The following is a 15,169-nucleotide window of genomic DNA, read 5'->3' as shown; positions in this document are numbered from 1 at the left end:
ACCAAGTTTGTTAAATGTGGGCTGCAGTTTTAGTCCTTGAATGCATAGAGTTGTCTATAAGTTTTACGCTGATGCTTTGCAACTTGTCGTCAATTTATTCCTTACAGCTGCTGTTGTTGTGTTGCCTGCATTCTGGACAAATATTTTTATGTGTGCAGAAATTGTTCATGAAGACAAAATGGAAGAACATCTTCTGATTTTCAACATTTTAAACATATACTAGCAAGAAGACTAAGATAATAAGTGGATTCATCTTCTGATTTTCAACGTTCTTTGCTGTTATTTTAACATACTGTGTGATTTTCTGCTGTAAAGTTTAGATAAATTCATCTTTTACTTCAGCAGAACGAGCTAGCAGACCTCATCTTTCTGAAAAGGAGAAAACTCTCTATCTTAAAGACACAGACAAACTTTGCTGTTAAATGCATCAACTCTATATATACTTTTGAACATCTATCTGGTGATTAGACTTCAACAAATGCTCATGTGCAACTAAAACAAAAATAACTAACATTCCCCTCAGTATCAAATTAGTTGTCATGCTCTTTAGTTGCTGTTGTTGAAAAATAGCGTAAAGTACTGCTTTACGCTCTTCAATATGATTCTCGATCGGTCATAAAAAAATATTGCCTCAAACCAAGAAGGGAAAAGGGTCAAATTTATCCTTCAAGTATGGTTTAGAAACACCATAACACCAGTAGGGTTGTGGAGATGGGTTAAGAGAATTGGGATTGGGAAATGGGTTAAAAAGAGAATTGGGTTTGGGAGTCTACGTGGAGCCTATGTGGATCCGACATGGCTAATTTTTTTGTGTTGTGGAGTCCAAGTCAGACTTCCATCCATATAAGGGCAAATTTATCAATTATCCTAACGGGCAAGGCAAATTTGAACTATAAACCATACTTGGAGGGTAAGTTTGACCCTTTTCCCAACCAAGAATGCTTGTTCTACTTTTCTGTAAAAATATTCTGATCTTAACTAGATTCTCTTTTCCTCTTAAACCTTAACATCTTATTTAAAATAACTATACGTACAACGACAAAGGATCACAGCTAGCCTAGATTATGTGAAAGGGAATAATTTTGTCCTCCGTTAAAATTATCTCATTACAGTTGGGAATGTGTGAAATTGCTATTTTAATTCTTGCACACGAAGGAGCTGTCAATGACTTTGTTCTTATAGCTGCTGTTGTGTTGACTGCATCCTGGAAAAATATTTTTTGTGTCCAGATTTCAACATTTTAAAAATATATTTGGCAGCCTGAGGTAACAAGTTTAGAATGTTATACAGTTTGTAATATAAGAGGTTTTAAATTGAATCGATACATCTGTTCATGAAAGGGCATGACTGTTCTGAAAAGTCATCTCTCAAATTCTACAAATATAAGGACACTCTTGAAAGCATATAAAAAAATATCGCATGTATAATATAAACTTTGTTGATCCAAAGTTTTAATCGTGTATTTTCCCAAATATGTATATGGGCAACATCTCTTTAAGGAAAGTCGATTCTTCACGCCTCAAAGCCGGCCATTTATCTTCTTCAATTATGTTTACCTATTTTTCTAACAATCTTAAAGATATATTGTGTAGACGAAGAAGATACTGGAAAATCTGAGGAATTCGAAGCTAGTGATGTAACCTTTTGAGTGTTATTACTCGAAGAGATCGACACCGTATGAAGCAGGCTTGTACAATTGTTGACACCCGCTAATTTCTGAGTGCTCATATTAGCAATGGGATTCTGCAACACATATATTGAGGTTTGCAAATCTATACATGCTATCTGTTGGGAGGAAACAAGAAATTTCTTTTTTGAAAAGTCACATTCCAAATTCAAAAGGATGCCCCTGTTTGATGAACTAAAAAAAAAATGTATCTTGCATTATGGGAGAATTGGGCAGTAATAAACGCCACAAAAACATTTGGCAATTCTCTGCCTAGGTATTTGACACAGTGTTTGATTCCATTATTAACTCATCACTCAAAGCAACGGAGTGGGCAACATATGAGTCTTGTCTCCATATTAATGGGATTTTGACACAAAACAAAGGAAGAAATTGTGGAGGCCAAATAACGACCAACGTGTATCTGCTACAAGATTATTTTCTACTGATGAAAGAAGTGGACGACGAATATGGTCGAAATCCTCCACTCCTCGCAATCATAACTGGATTGGCTACAGGTGGAGACCAAAATAGAATACAAGGAGATGGATAGCAAATGTAGATATTAGAAAGTTAGCAAGTTACTGTCCGAAGCATGATTTAAGGAAATATCAGTCTTTTGAAATGTTCAAGGCCGCAGTTACTTTGATTTTGATATGGCAAAAGCGATCACATCAAATAAATGGATCAAGAAGAAAGTGGCAAAAATCGGGTTCTACTTTCTTAACTATGATTATTATTTATTTATAAATTTCTACCCTTATAATTTCCATGAAATTTGTTTTCATAATGTTAGGGTAGATGATCCACTTGCGATGAACATGAAAAAAAAAAATATTTAACCCGTTTCCTATTGGGTGAAAATCATTTTCACATTTTCACCCCTAACATTGCTTTAAAAATCAAACTCCCCTCTCAACTTTGAACGGACATTCTCTCCCCTTTATCCTATGCAATGACTATTTCATCCTTGTTTTTTTTTTTTCAATCATCCATTTAAGTAATATATTTTTATATTATATATAATATTTTTTTTTTTAAGTTAGGTATTTATAGATTCTAATTTAAGTTCATTAACATTTTAAGTAGGATAATACTTTTAGGAATTTGTAACAAAATCTAATGCTATTTTTTATGATTGTTATTTTAATATTATATGCAGTAATTATGTATAGATGTATGTACATTCATGTTTGTATATTTAAATTTCACTTCTCTCTTATTCTCTATTGTTATATAATAAATAAACAAGTTTTGGTTGTCACTAATGAAATATTTCTTAAATTATAATAAAATTCATTTACAGTATAAACAAATCATTTTAAAAATTTGCCTCATTTTTTTTAATTGTTTTTGCATTTTATGCATAGAAATATATTCATAAAGTTATTATGACCTGTACTTTTTCATTTGTATAAATAAAAAGTTTGGATTATCTTTAATGAAATTAATTTTTGTTTATTCTGCTAATTTATTTTATTATAGAACATCATTAACTTATATACTTAATTAGTATTTCTCACTTTTTTCTTCGCCTAGAAGATAATATTTATTTTTTATAAGAAATTTGTTACATAAATTTAAAAAATGAAATTATCATAATTAAAAAAAAAAGTAAAAAAAGAAGACAAAAGCTGATAATGTAAGGATAAAATAGGCATTTAAAAAAGTCAACTAAGATAAGGGGGGAGAATATCTAATGTTCAAAGTTAAGGGGTGTAAATGATTTTTACCCAGTAGGAATGACATATATTAAAGATTATTTGTTACTCCGTTTGCCAAATGAAATACATGGATTGGCATACAATTTGAGTTACATGCATAGAAATATGAGGAGATTATTTATAAAATTGTGAGATGTGATCTAAACTTACATGAATACTTGTAAATTGTCTGCGATCATGATAATGATATTTAATACCATTGGATTACTAAAGACATGTACACTTGTCAATTTGGTTTAAAAAAAAAATCAGGTAACGGAAGTCTGTCCTAATTAATGAAACAAAATTACAGTTGAAATTAATACCGGAAGTAATGGCATTAGTTTATGGCAATATGTTTCCAAAGTTATGGGCCAAATGATTCTAGTCATCTTTATGCAAACTAAATATGTTACTTTGGAGTCGAAACGTGAATGATGATATGTATGGAGATTTTGGATATATGATTGTTTCCTTTTAATCTAAGTATTGCTTGCGTGCATAGACATCATTATTTTTGATGTGAATCATATAATTTTTATTTCTCTACAATATAATTATGATAAAAAGTCAATATGAATTTAATGTTTAATATAATTTTGAAGAACTTGATGAGATATAAATTGTATAGTTCTTCGAATCCCACAAATCCTTGGTGGATATTGACATGACAATGAATGAATTCATAATTGGTTCGGTTTTGGTGACGCCTAGTTAATTGAATTACGAACCTAATGGTTGGTCATATGTCGTTTCAGAAATATTGTGTTCATTTGTGAAAGGGTATCACTTGAATGTTATGGTCTCTCGTGTAAAGATTTCACTTTAAAGTGTGGGGATGCTTGGCTTATGATTGATAGCCAATAATATTTGAAGAGGTTTAAGATATAAAATTATTTCTTCAACTCCCACAAAATATATCCTTGGTGTGCTAGTGAATTTACAACTAGACAATGTTGGTGATGATTAGTTAATGAAACTACCATTTGATGGTTAGGTTATATGCCTACCTATAATTGTTGTGTTCTTTCATAAAAGTTGTGACTTTTTAAGAAAAGATGTATCTGTTGAAAGATAACTTTTTGTATAGACATGACTGTTCATAAGTGGTTGAATTGGTATGTTGGTTTATAAGTGAAAAATCAACTGATGATAATGATAAAAATCCATATAAGTTGGATTTGTTACATAAGTGAAGGTGCTATAATTTGAGCATCAAAATAGACTTTCCATACTGGAAATAAGAATATATTTAGCATACAAATGATTGAGGAGATAACACTCAAAATAGACGTATTCCAAAATCCCAACTACACACCTAAGAATGGGTCCTATTATATTGACAAATACAAAATGGCCCTTTTTTGCCGATGTGAAAGTAAAACGGTTGAGAGCCGCCATATGATGCCAAGTAGATAAAATTTGAACTCCCTCCATTTTTAGGCTACTTCATCTTCATCTTTTAATATCCATCCCCATTTTTTGTTGTCAAAATAATATCCATTATAAACGAAAATCTCAATTGAAGAAAATCCACATATGATTCCGAACAACTTGTTAAAGAACAACTTTCCATAAATGAAAATATGAAAATCAAGAAAGAAAAAGGAAAAATCTTGAAAAAATAAGGATGAAAAATCTAATCTTGTTGAAGAAAAGATGGAAGTTGCTTGTTTGGAGTTGCTACTTGTTGCTTGGTTGGAGTTGTTTAAGCACTAATTCTTTTAGTTGATTTGGGGAGAAAATTAAACTCCATTGCTAAGAATTTGGATTAAGAACACCAAATGGGTTTTCTCTAAATTCTTGATTGTTTAATCAAATTAATGGATGAACTTTGTTCTATTTGGTGTTAGGAAGCTTCCTTTCACATTTGGGTTTGTTTGGATAAGAGCAAGTTGGTGTGATTTTTTTTTCAACTCCTAATGAAGATGATGATGATGATGATGATAATGTTGATGAAGATGAAGGAGAATTGGGTATTGATCTATGGAAAATTGAGAGATTTTTTTTTTTGAAGAAGAAGAAGAGTAGATGGATGGAGGAAGGGGGAAATTAATAAAAAATGGGGCAAAATTAAACACGTGGCAAATTGCGCGTGTGGACAACCGCCATTTAATATTTGGGGGTTGGCGATTACCGCCAAAGAAAGCATTTTGATATCCTTAGGGACCCCGCAAATGTTAGGTGTGTAGTTGGGATTTTGGTCAAACGTTGGGGGGTATTTTGAGTATTATCTCAATGATTGAGAGTAAAATGGTTGAGAAATATAATGTTAAAATGTGGTGGCCACAACTGATGCAACCATTTAAAGCTATTTATATATGTAATGAAGCTACGATTAAAGTAGCCAATAATTGGATATGTAATGAAAAGTTTAGGCATGTGTCTGCGACATGCCTATGTAAAAGATATTTTTTTCAATCTGTTATGAAAATAATTTATATTGATCTTGCAAGATTTATTAAGAAGAAATGCATTACAAATAAATTGTCAAGGAATAAGGCTAAAATCCTTAAATTATAACATAAGTGATGGGAACCCAACTTTGAGTTAGTGTGCACTCTAACAATACAAGTTCAACGGGTAATAACAAGTCACTTATATTGCTAAAGCATGAGTCTCCTCGTTTATAGCCTTGATTCCAATGTACTGCATACTGTTATATGAGGAGTTAAAGGAGTTGTTAAATGCCTGGAATAACAAGGGCATGGTGACAAACTCCACAATGCAAACTGTTACGAGAAGAGGTTGAATTTATTCTTAATGAAATTAGTAAATGTTTGCAGTAACAGGAACATAGTAGCTAAATTTCACCTATATGAATATTGAAGTGGTGCCGCTTCAAAGCAAGACTTAAAGGGTTGATCTTGTAAGTATTCATGGAATCAGGATGAGCACATGGCCATAAACGTGCTAAAACAAATACTGGGTTTTATAAGCTACTAAATAATATTATGTGTATGATATTTTCGATTTTGACACATGGAGTTGTGATTCAAATCTTTAAAGATATCAATAACTTCGTTAGAACTTTAAAGTATTTACACTAATGGAAAGTTCAAATCTACTATAAGATACTCTCTGGTATGCATAATATTATAAGAAATATTACAAACTAGTGAGGGATTGTTACATAGTTTGTAATATAAGAGGTCTTAAATTGAATAGACACATCTGTTCATGAAAGAGCATGACTATTCTGAAAAGTCATCTCTCAAATTCTATAAATATAATGATACTCTTGAAGTAGCATATAAAAAAATTTGCATGTATAATATAGGCTTTGTTGTATCCTGAAGAAAATTGCTTGTATTTTTCTCAATATGTATACGGGCACTATAAAATCGATTCTTCACGCCTCAAGGCCATTTATCTTGTTCAATTGTGTTTAGCTATTTCTCTAACATAGAATATAGACATACAAAAGCTTAGAAACAGGGGAAAGTAGAGCTTGATAAGAATGAAACTTTTATTACCGTTCAATTCTCGGTTCGTGAAAGTTTGAAACTTGAATTAAACATTGGAGGCCAAATTTTGAAATATTTCACTGGAACGCTTTTCAATTTGTTAACATTATTACTAATTTTTAATTTTAAATATAAATATTTTTCACTCACCAATTAATACAAACGGTCTACTACCAAGTGGGTTGTACTTGGACAAATTAGGGACAAATTATCAAAATAAATTATTAGCTACAAGCGATTTAGCAATGAAATTCGTAGCTAATTCGTTTTTTTTTTTATAGTGGCTATACATATATATTCGTTTCGGCATTATATTCCGCATAAAGTAATTTATAAATTCTTGCATAATTTATTATGAGTATCATTTACATCTTTTAAGGGTCACTGTAAATTGTCATAAAAGGACTATTTTAAGGATGCTAGAATATATAACTAATCAGAAAAAAATTCAGTGAGACCCCTGATTCTAGAAAGTGTCACTTTTTGAGCCTTTGAGGTATTAAATATTTAAATTTCAAGCTAAAACCTATATGTAATATAAAGTCTATATCTAATATAAAGCAAGACATAAATAAGGTGATGTGACACCTTTCTATAGCCACCATTCCTATTTATCTATTTTCTCAATTTTTTAATTTTTTTCTTATTTTATCTTTTGAAAATTAGGTGCTCTTAATTTTTCTCCTTCCTCATTATTAGTATTATATATTTATTTTTTCTTTTCCAAGTATTCACAAACGTATTGCCACATATATATGTTTTCTTCCTTCTCAACGGAACGGCTAAACATGTGGTTTCAATTACTGTAGGAGTTGAAATGTTTTCTTTCAATCAATGAGAAGTTGAAACGTTTTCGTACAATTAATGAGACAATCACGTAATTACAGAATATGAAAGGGTTTTCACCATTAAACCTTGAAGACTACTATTTAATCATACTCATCATTCATCATATGCTTCTATATGTAAGTAAATACAATGTCTTTCTATTTTCTATTACATTTTCATTAGTCTAGATTTTTCTATTTGATTTCCATTTACATGATAATCTTCTGCTTCTTATTGGTGTAAGAAATTGGCGGAAAGCTATGGTTTCACTCAAAGAAAAGATATGTGTGGTCAAAGTGATCAACTCTCTTTACTGATCCATTTATTAGAAGTATTGTTCCAAAATACTGGACATGGTAGTTAAAATGTGATGATTCATGTATGGATGAAATTCTGCTTCATTATTTGATATAAATATTACTGAAATATATTATTTGATATAATCATTACTAAAATTACGGTTGTTTGTTGGCAAAATATATTGCATTATCTTTTTGTTCATTTTTTCAGCACTTGAGTTTATTGTTAAAAAAAAAAAAAAAAAAAAAAAAAACTGAGTAAAAGGAGCCTGATGAATAGCAAAGTTATTGCTTCTAACTAAATTTTTGGGGTACAACCATGGTAAAGAATATTACTTAACCATCCTCTCCGTAAAGGTCCAACTAAAGCTAAAAAAAAAAACAAGCAAATTGTGATAATGTTGTTAATGAGTCCCAGATTGAAAAGAGTAAGAAAATAAGAATTATCGAGTTTTGTTACTTAAAAAAAAAAAAAAAAAAAAAAAAAAAAACAAGTTTCGTTACTTGCTGATGCAATTTACCTCCAAAATATTCTTTTTAAAATTTGAGAGTACAATAAGAGTTTGAGAATAGAAAATTGCACGTCAAAGAGAACTTCTAACTATAATTCAATTTATATATATGATTTCATCAATCAATAGCACTAATTTTGTATGACATATACCTGAAAAACGTATCTCTTCTAATGATTGTATTTTTGGAAAGATAAAAAAAAATTAAAGTATTTTTGACGATGTATATTTTTTATTTTGGAGAGTCGGCGTGACACTTAAACCAAAACATATGTTTATCTTTTCTCTAAATTGGGATAATAGTCAAAATACCCCCCAACGTTTGACCAAAATCCCAACTACACACGTAACCTTTGCGGGGGTCCATTACCCCCGGACAAATTTTTCGCATTAAAACCTTTTTGCGCGTGTGGCGAGAGAACGTGAATACACGCCCGGTGGCGCGTGATGGCCTTCAAAAATCTGCATCGACGTGTTTTGGACTCCAACTAAAGTTCGTCACATATGATGCCACAGATATATTTAAATTCCCTCCATTTTTACACCCAACTTCTCATTTTTTAGCCCAACTTCTCATTTTTTTTCTCAATCACGATACCCAAACAAGCCCTAAACACAAAACCCATTTTCCTTTCATACCACCACGGAAGCATTCACAATAATCCGTGGTTTCTTGCCCGATTGCATAGGGAAATTAAAGATCGTCTATGAGTTTGAAGTGTAAGTTGCCAAGTGAAGATTTGGATGTTTTGGTATCCATCTCCATTTTTTTTTGTCAAAATAATATCCATTATAAACAAAAATGAATCGAAGAAAATCCACATATGATTCCCAACAACTTGTTAAAGAACAACTTTCCACCATAAACGAAAATCAAGGAAAAAAAAACGAAAAATCAAGAAAAAAAAAGGAAAAATGCGGAAAAAAAAAAAAGTTGAAAAATCTAATGTTGTTAAAGAAAATCCGATTGGAAGTTGCTTGTTTGGAGTTGCTACTTGTTGCTTGGTTGGAGTTGTTTAAGCACTAATTCTTTGAGTTGATATTGGGAGAAAATTAAACTCCATTGCTAGAATTTGGAGAAAGCTATGAAGAACACCAAATGGGTTTATTTAAATTCTTCATTGTTTGATCAAATTAATGGATGAACTTTGTTCTATTAGGTGTTAGGAAGCTTCCTTTCATATTTGGATTTGTTTGGATTAGATTTGGGAAGTTGGTGTGATTTTTTTTTTTCAACTTCTAATGAAGATGATGATGATGATGATGATAATGTTGATGAAGATGAAGGAGAATTGGTTATGGGTTTTTGGATCCTTACTAAAAATAGAGTATGGAAAATTGAGAGATTTTTTTTTGAGTTGATTTGGTGTGATTTTTTTTTCCAACTCCTAATGAAGACGATGATGACGTGGCACGCGGGCCGGCGCGTGTATACAAGCGCCCGTAACGATGGGAGTTGTCATATTGGTATCGCCACATCGTTGACAAAAAAGGGTCATTTTGATCTTGAAAAAAATTTGTTCGGGGGTAATAGGACCGCAGTTACGATGTGTAGTTGGGATTTTGGTCAAACGTTGGGGGGTATTTTGACTATTATTTGTTTGCTTTTCTCTCTCACTAATGCCATCTAAATATGAGTTATCTTTTTTTATAGAGTAATATTTAGTTCTCTCATTAAATATTTTAAAAACGAACGCGAATGAGAGTGAGACTTAGTGCACCATTTGTTTTCATTAAGATTAATGTTATATCTCGTATTTTTGTATATTGGGATATTTTAAGCTAATCGCGATAAGTTTAAGGACAAGACTATTTTGGGATATGAGATAGAGACTTTTAATCCCCGATTTTAATTAGTACACGAATTGCTTATAAATTTTAATTGGTATAGAAATATTAGTGGAGATTAGGGATTAATTAACCATGATTAGATTATTAAGTGGGGATTAGGGATCAAATTATCATTAATTAAGTCATTAGTGGGATTAAGTGGACCCCACTATAGCATGGCCAAATCTGATTGGCCCGTACTATGAGTGGAGACACGTGTCACTCATAGGGGCTGCGTATATAATGCTTGATGACTAATGAGCCGGCCATGTATTCGTTACCCCCCCCCCCATTGTTGAACTATAGAGATAGAGAGAGAGGTTCGGCCATGGCTGAGTTCAAGCAAGCTCACAAATCTTGATCCAAAAATTAATTTTTCATGGTGTTCTAAATCAAATGAAGGTCATGGGAACAAGAATTAACCATTTGAAGAAATGACGGTTAATACTTGTCTTTTAATTCACTAATTTCGGCCACGTTAAGTCAAGTTATTAAGGTAAGATTTAATCCTTTTCTATGTGATTTAGAGGTGGTTTAGACTTGTATAATATTGGTGGATGTGTATTGGATATAAGAAATTATGTATGTTGATATTGAAGTGTTGTTGAAGCCGTGTAGGGGGCTGTTTTATTTGGAAATGGTGAATTAATTTTAATTAGTATTGTGGTTGTTGTTGACATGGATTATGTGATGAGAATGGAAAGGTAAGTGATTAAAGTTGAATTTGTTTGTGGGGCTGTTGTAAGTTTATTATGATATTAATGTAGTTTTCATGCCTATGAACGAATGATGTAGTTGTCGTGTAGTTCTTTGGTATAGTTCACTAAATTAGATGAAAAGATTGTATGAAATAATGTATAAGAAGCGTATGTGGTTTGCTTGGTGTATTCGTAGATGTTCGTAAGATTTTCGGACATCTTTATGTTGTTGGTTAGGAAATTTTGTGTTCTGGATATGTTGTTGTTCTTGTTGAGTTGGAAAATTAATTATAGTTAAGATTATACATTATGTTGTTATATTGGTTGAGGTTGTTATAGGGTCGTTTCGATGAAAATGTTATGACTATGGATCATTAAGAATAGCTTGAATATGTCGTAGTCGTATATGGATTATTATCGAATGTTGAATATGTGGGCTGATTGCAATGTCACGCGGGCTGTTCGGGGTGTTCTCGAATCTTGTCTTGATTAGTCTCGATATAGTACTTGAACGTGTGGTTATTGATGTTGACTTGGTTGTTATATAGTTGGTTGAAAATAAGGAAACGTCGTCTAATTTTCTAGAAGGAATTACTAACGTTGGAATACGTTTTGAATCTCCCCGTAGCTTAACCATAGTTCTTGACGTCTTCATATAGGTTGAGACAACTTCGGAGCGGCGTATACGTATTGTGTTACGGATAAGCGTTAAAGGTATGTAAAGCTATCCTTCTTTTCTTTTGGCATGTCTTAGATATAAGTGACGTATGATATGAGCTTTGGGGTAATTCTATTCATAAGTTAAGTGTGATTCATGATCTTATTCAACTTTCTTGATGTTAGAACTCTTAAGGTAATCGAGCTATTGCCTCTTTCAAGTCTTCTAAACGTTGGATAGTAGTCGGTATGTAAAAGCTCATTCTTAAAGACTACAATGATTAATGTCCTTGACACAATATAGGTATTTCATATTATCTTGATACATGTCTATGATTTCCGATATGCTATTTGATATAATTTATAGTGACATTCAAAAGTACTTAACATGACTATCGCCTTGATACTCGAGTGTTAGTTAGTTTACTTATTCTATTGAGTCTCGGATGATGATTTAGTTGCGTATGGTTGCTCATGATATTCTACTCGTGCATGTTGTTGTTGTATCATTCACGAGTCCCGGGCGGGGTATGTTATCACACACGGTTCACTACGTTGTTAAATGAGTCCCTGTTAGAGGGCGGGTACGGTATATGATGATATGATGATACAATGATATGATTGCGGCACGAGTCCCGTGATGGGCCGGGTATGGTATACGTGTACACGACTTTATTCACTTAGGAGTCCCATAATAGGCCGGGTATGGTATATGATAATGATATGCGTGATTTAATTCGTGAAACCTGGTCGGTAATTTCTTGATTGTCTGGAATCTCTACTTCGGTTATGATCTTTCTTATTGTATTTCGTGCTTTGTATACTCGGTACGTATCTCGTGCGGCCCTCTTTTCTTGGCTGCGTTTCATGCCCGCGGGGTGCGGATACTCGCTTTGGTGATCCGCCGGCTTAGGACTTATTCGAGTTTGTCTTGGAGTGCTCCATTGTCGCGGAGCCTAGACTTTTAGTACGGACCCTTTTGATGTATATATATGTTTATCAGGGGTACGGGCGGGGCCACTGTCCGTCGTATATTCTTTTTGATACTCTTAGAGGTACGTAGACATATGTGTGGGTTGTATATAGATGTTGTTGTTTGTATTAGCATGACTTATGTTTTGGGACGTTCGTTAGTAGTGGCGACCTTGTTGGCTTGCGTATATATATATTTTGGGATGTTGTATGTAGTGGCAGCCTTGTCGGCTTGCGTATATATGGTTGGGACGTTCCCATACATTATGACAGCCTTGTCGGCTTGTGTGTTATGTTATCTTTTGATTGATTGTGACTCCTCAGGAGGTAGGTTACCTTGACATATACATGTGACGTTCGGAGATAACGTTTTGTTTCCACGAAGCTTCCATATTGTGTTTAATTTCGGTTAGCTATATACGCGGATATGTATACGAGTGTCCGGCTCGGGCGCTAGTTACGGCCTACGGGGTTGGGTCGTGACAATTAAGACGTCTGAATCGAATGCACGTCGGAGATGATTAAGATGTTGTCTAGATACGAATCTTTGAATGATTAAAATTTGTTTTGTTTTCAACATCTGAATGTGCGAACATATTGATTTAAACAAAATAAATATACAATTCAAATAAAAAAGTAACTAAATAAAAATTTAATAAAATATTATTTGACAAAAAAATGAAACATTTATGTTCGCTAGTGATGGTGGAGATGCTTTGTAGTAGTGGTGGGTGGGGTAAGTGGGTGGTGGTGGGTTAGGTAGGGTAGGGGTGGTGGGTGGTGGTGGTGGTGTGGTGGGGAGGGGGTGGTTGGGGGTAAGGTAGGTGGGTGGTGGAGGGGTTAGGATGGTGTTGGTGGTGAGTAGGGGGGAGGGATGGTGGTGGTGGTGGGGTGAGTCGTGGTGGTGTGTTGGTGAGGGTGGTGATGGTGGGGTGGTTGTTGAGATAGGAGTGGTAGGAGTGGGGGTTTGGGTGGTGATGGTGGGTGGGTTGTTGGGGTGGGGGTGGGTGGGTGGGTTGTTGGGGGTTGGGGTGGTGTTCTTTGGTGAGTGGAGGTGTTGGGGTGGAGCCGGTGGTAAAAATTATTCATAAAAAAAGTACCTCTTAATGATGTTCAGACTTTGTTCAAGATCTTAATGATTAAGACCTATTCAGACCAAATAAGTTGTTAGATCTTAATGTAAACAAATGCACTTAATGGTATAAGGTCTGAACCATTCAGATTCAGACATCTATTAAGTGCAAACAAATGAGGCCTTACTTATTTTCTCATCGCACATATGCAAGAGCCTAAATACAATCACTAAAAAAAAATATTTAAAATAACAAAGAAGTACCTTTTTATAATTATTATTTCAACAGTATGGAAAGTCGAGTTGATGTATGTTAGCTCAAAAACCTTTTATGTGCATACTTAAATTGTTACTCCATTTACCGAAAAAAAAAAAAATTGTTACTCTCACCCCTAATTTATGTGACACGGTTTCTTTTTTAGTCAGTCAACAAAAAAAAAAAATTATATATTTTTAGAAAATAATTTAACATAATTTTTTTCATCTATCCTTAATGGATGATTTATAGCAACACGAATAACTAAGGCTTATTTTGAATGACATGTTTTAATTTTTTTTTCTTTCTTAAATTTCATGTCACTCAAACACGCTTGTATCAAGTCGAGACGCAAAAATATTTTGTGACACCCCCATTGGGAGGAAAGTCGTATCGTGACGAGAGATGTTGGGCATATAAGTAAGTAGGTCTTATATCCTAGTGACGCGTTTTAAAGCCGTACGGGCCTAGGCCCCAGCGAACCTTGATATCATTGCGCGGGTAGGTGGTGCAAATGGTATCGAGTCGCTCTTGTGTCGGCCTTGTCGATGGTGGGTCATAGTTCGGTGAGTTTAGGCAAATCCGTGGTAGGCGGGGCAAAAAGGGGTTTGGGTCGGGGCCACCCCAGTTACGCTTTAAACTCGCCCGGCCGGACTAAACCAAATTTTGGGGCGAAATATTATTTATAAATAATAAAGTACTTTTTCATTAAGAAATTGCAAAAGTCCCTAAATATAATTGATAATAAAAGCTATTATTTACAATTACTAATATATTATTTAAAAACATATACCAAAAGGAGCCTTTTGCATCCTTAAAGGGGCAAACCCCTGGGGGGTAAAGGGGAAAACTTACAAGCAGTAAAGTGGTTTAATTTAAAAAGATCAAGATCCCAGTTAACTAGTTCTTTAAAATTCCCCCTTTATGAACAACACATCATTTCTAAAAAAATGTTTCTCTATCCATGAAATTCTTAAATACGACAAATATTTTCTTATAGTATTTACGTTTATGGCCGCTTCATTCACTAATTTAATATAAACATACATTTTTACAAAACTTTCAAGGGCCAAGCACGTATAAGAAGGATTTTAGAAAAGGGAAAAACCTTTAAAATGTACCCTTTTTAAAAAATTTGCCTTTCTTTTTATTTAGTGGTTTTTTTTAAATTTAACAATTAACTTTCCCTTTTTTTTAAGATAAAAATTG

General features: G+C 33.2%; 1 protein-coding gene across 1 annotated transcript in view; it reads left to right on the top strand.

Annotated features, from left to right (window-relative positions):
• The window catches only part of LOC132047694 (GDSL esterase/lipase At4g10955-like), a 1,962-nt gene extending 1,540 nt beyond the window's left edge, over nt 1-422 (top strand). Inside the window, exon 4 of the mRNA XM_059438702.1 lies at nt 343-422. Coding sequence (XP_059294685.1) covers nt 343-422 — 80 coding nt within the window. The remainder of the gene's footprint in view (nt 1-342) is intronic.
• Nucleotides 423-15,169: the final 14,747 nt, after the last annotated feature.

Source organism: Lycium ferocissimum, chromosome 2 (assembly GCF_029784015.1).
Source record: "Lycium ferocissimum isolate CSIRO_LF1 chromosome 2, AGI_CSIRO_Lferr_CH_V1, whole genome shotgun sequence".
Classification (NCBI taxonomy): Eukaryota; Viridiplantae; Streptophyta; class Magnoliopsida; order Solanales; family Solanaceae; genus Lycium; species Lycium ferocissimum.
Note: the sequence above shows the minus strand (reverse complement) of the source record. Positions and strands in the feature narration are given on the sequence as shown.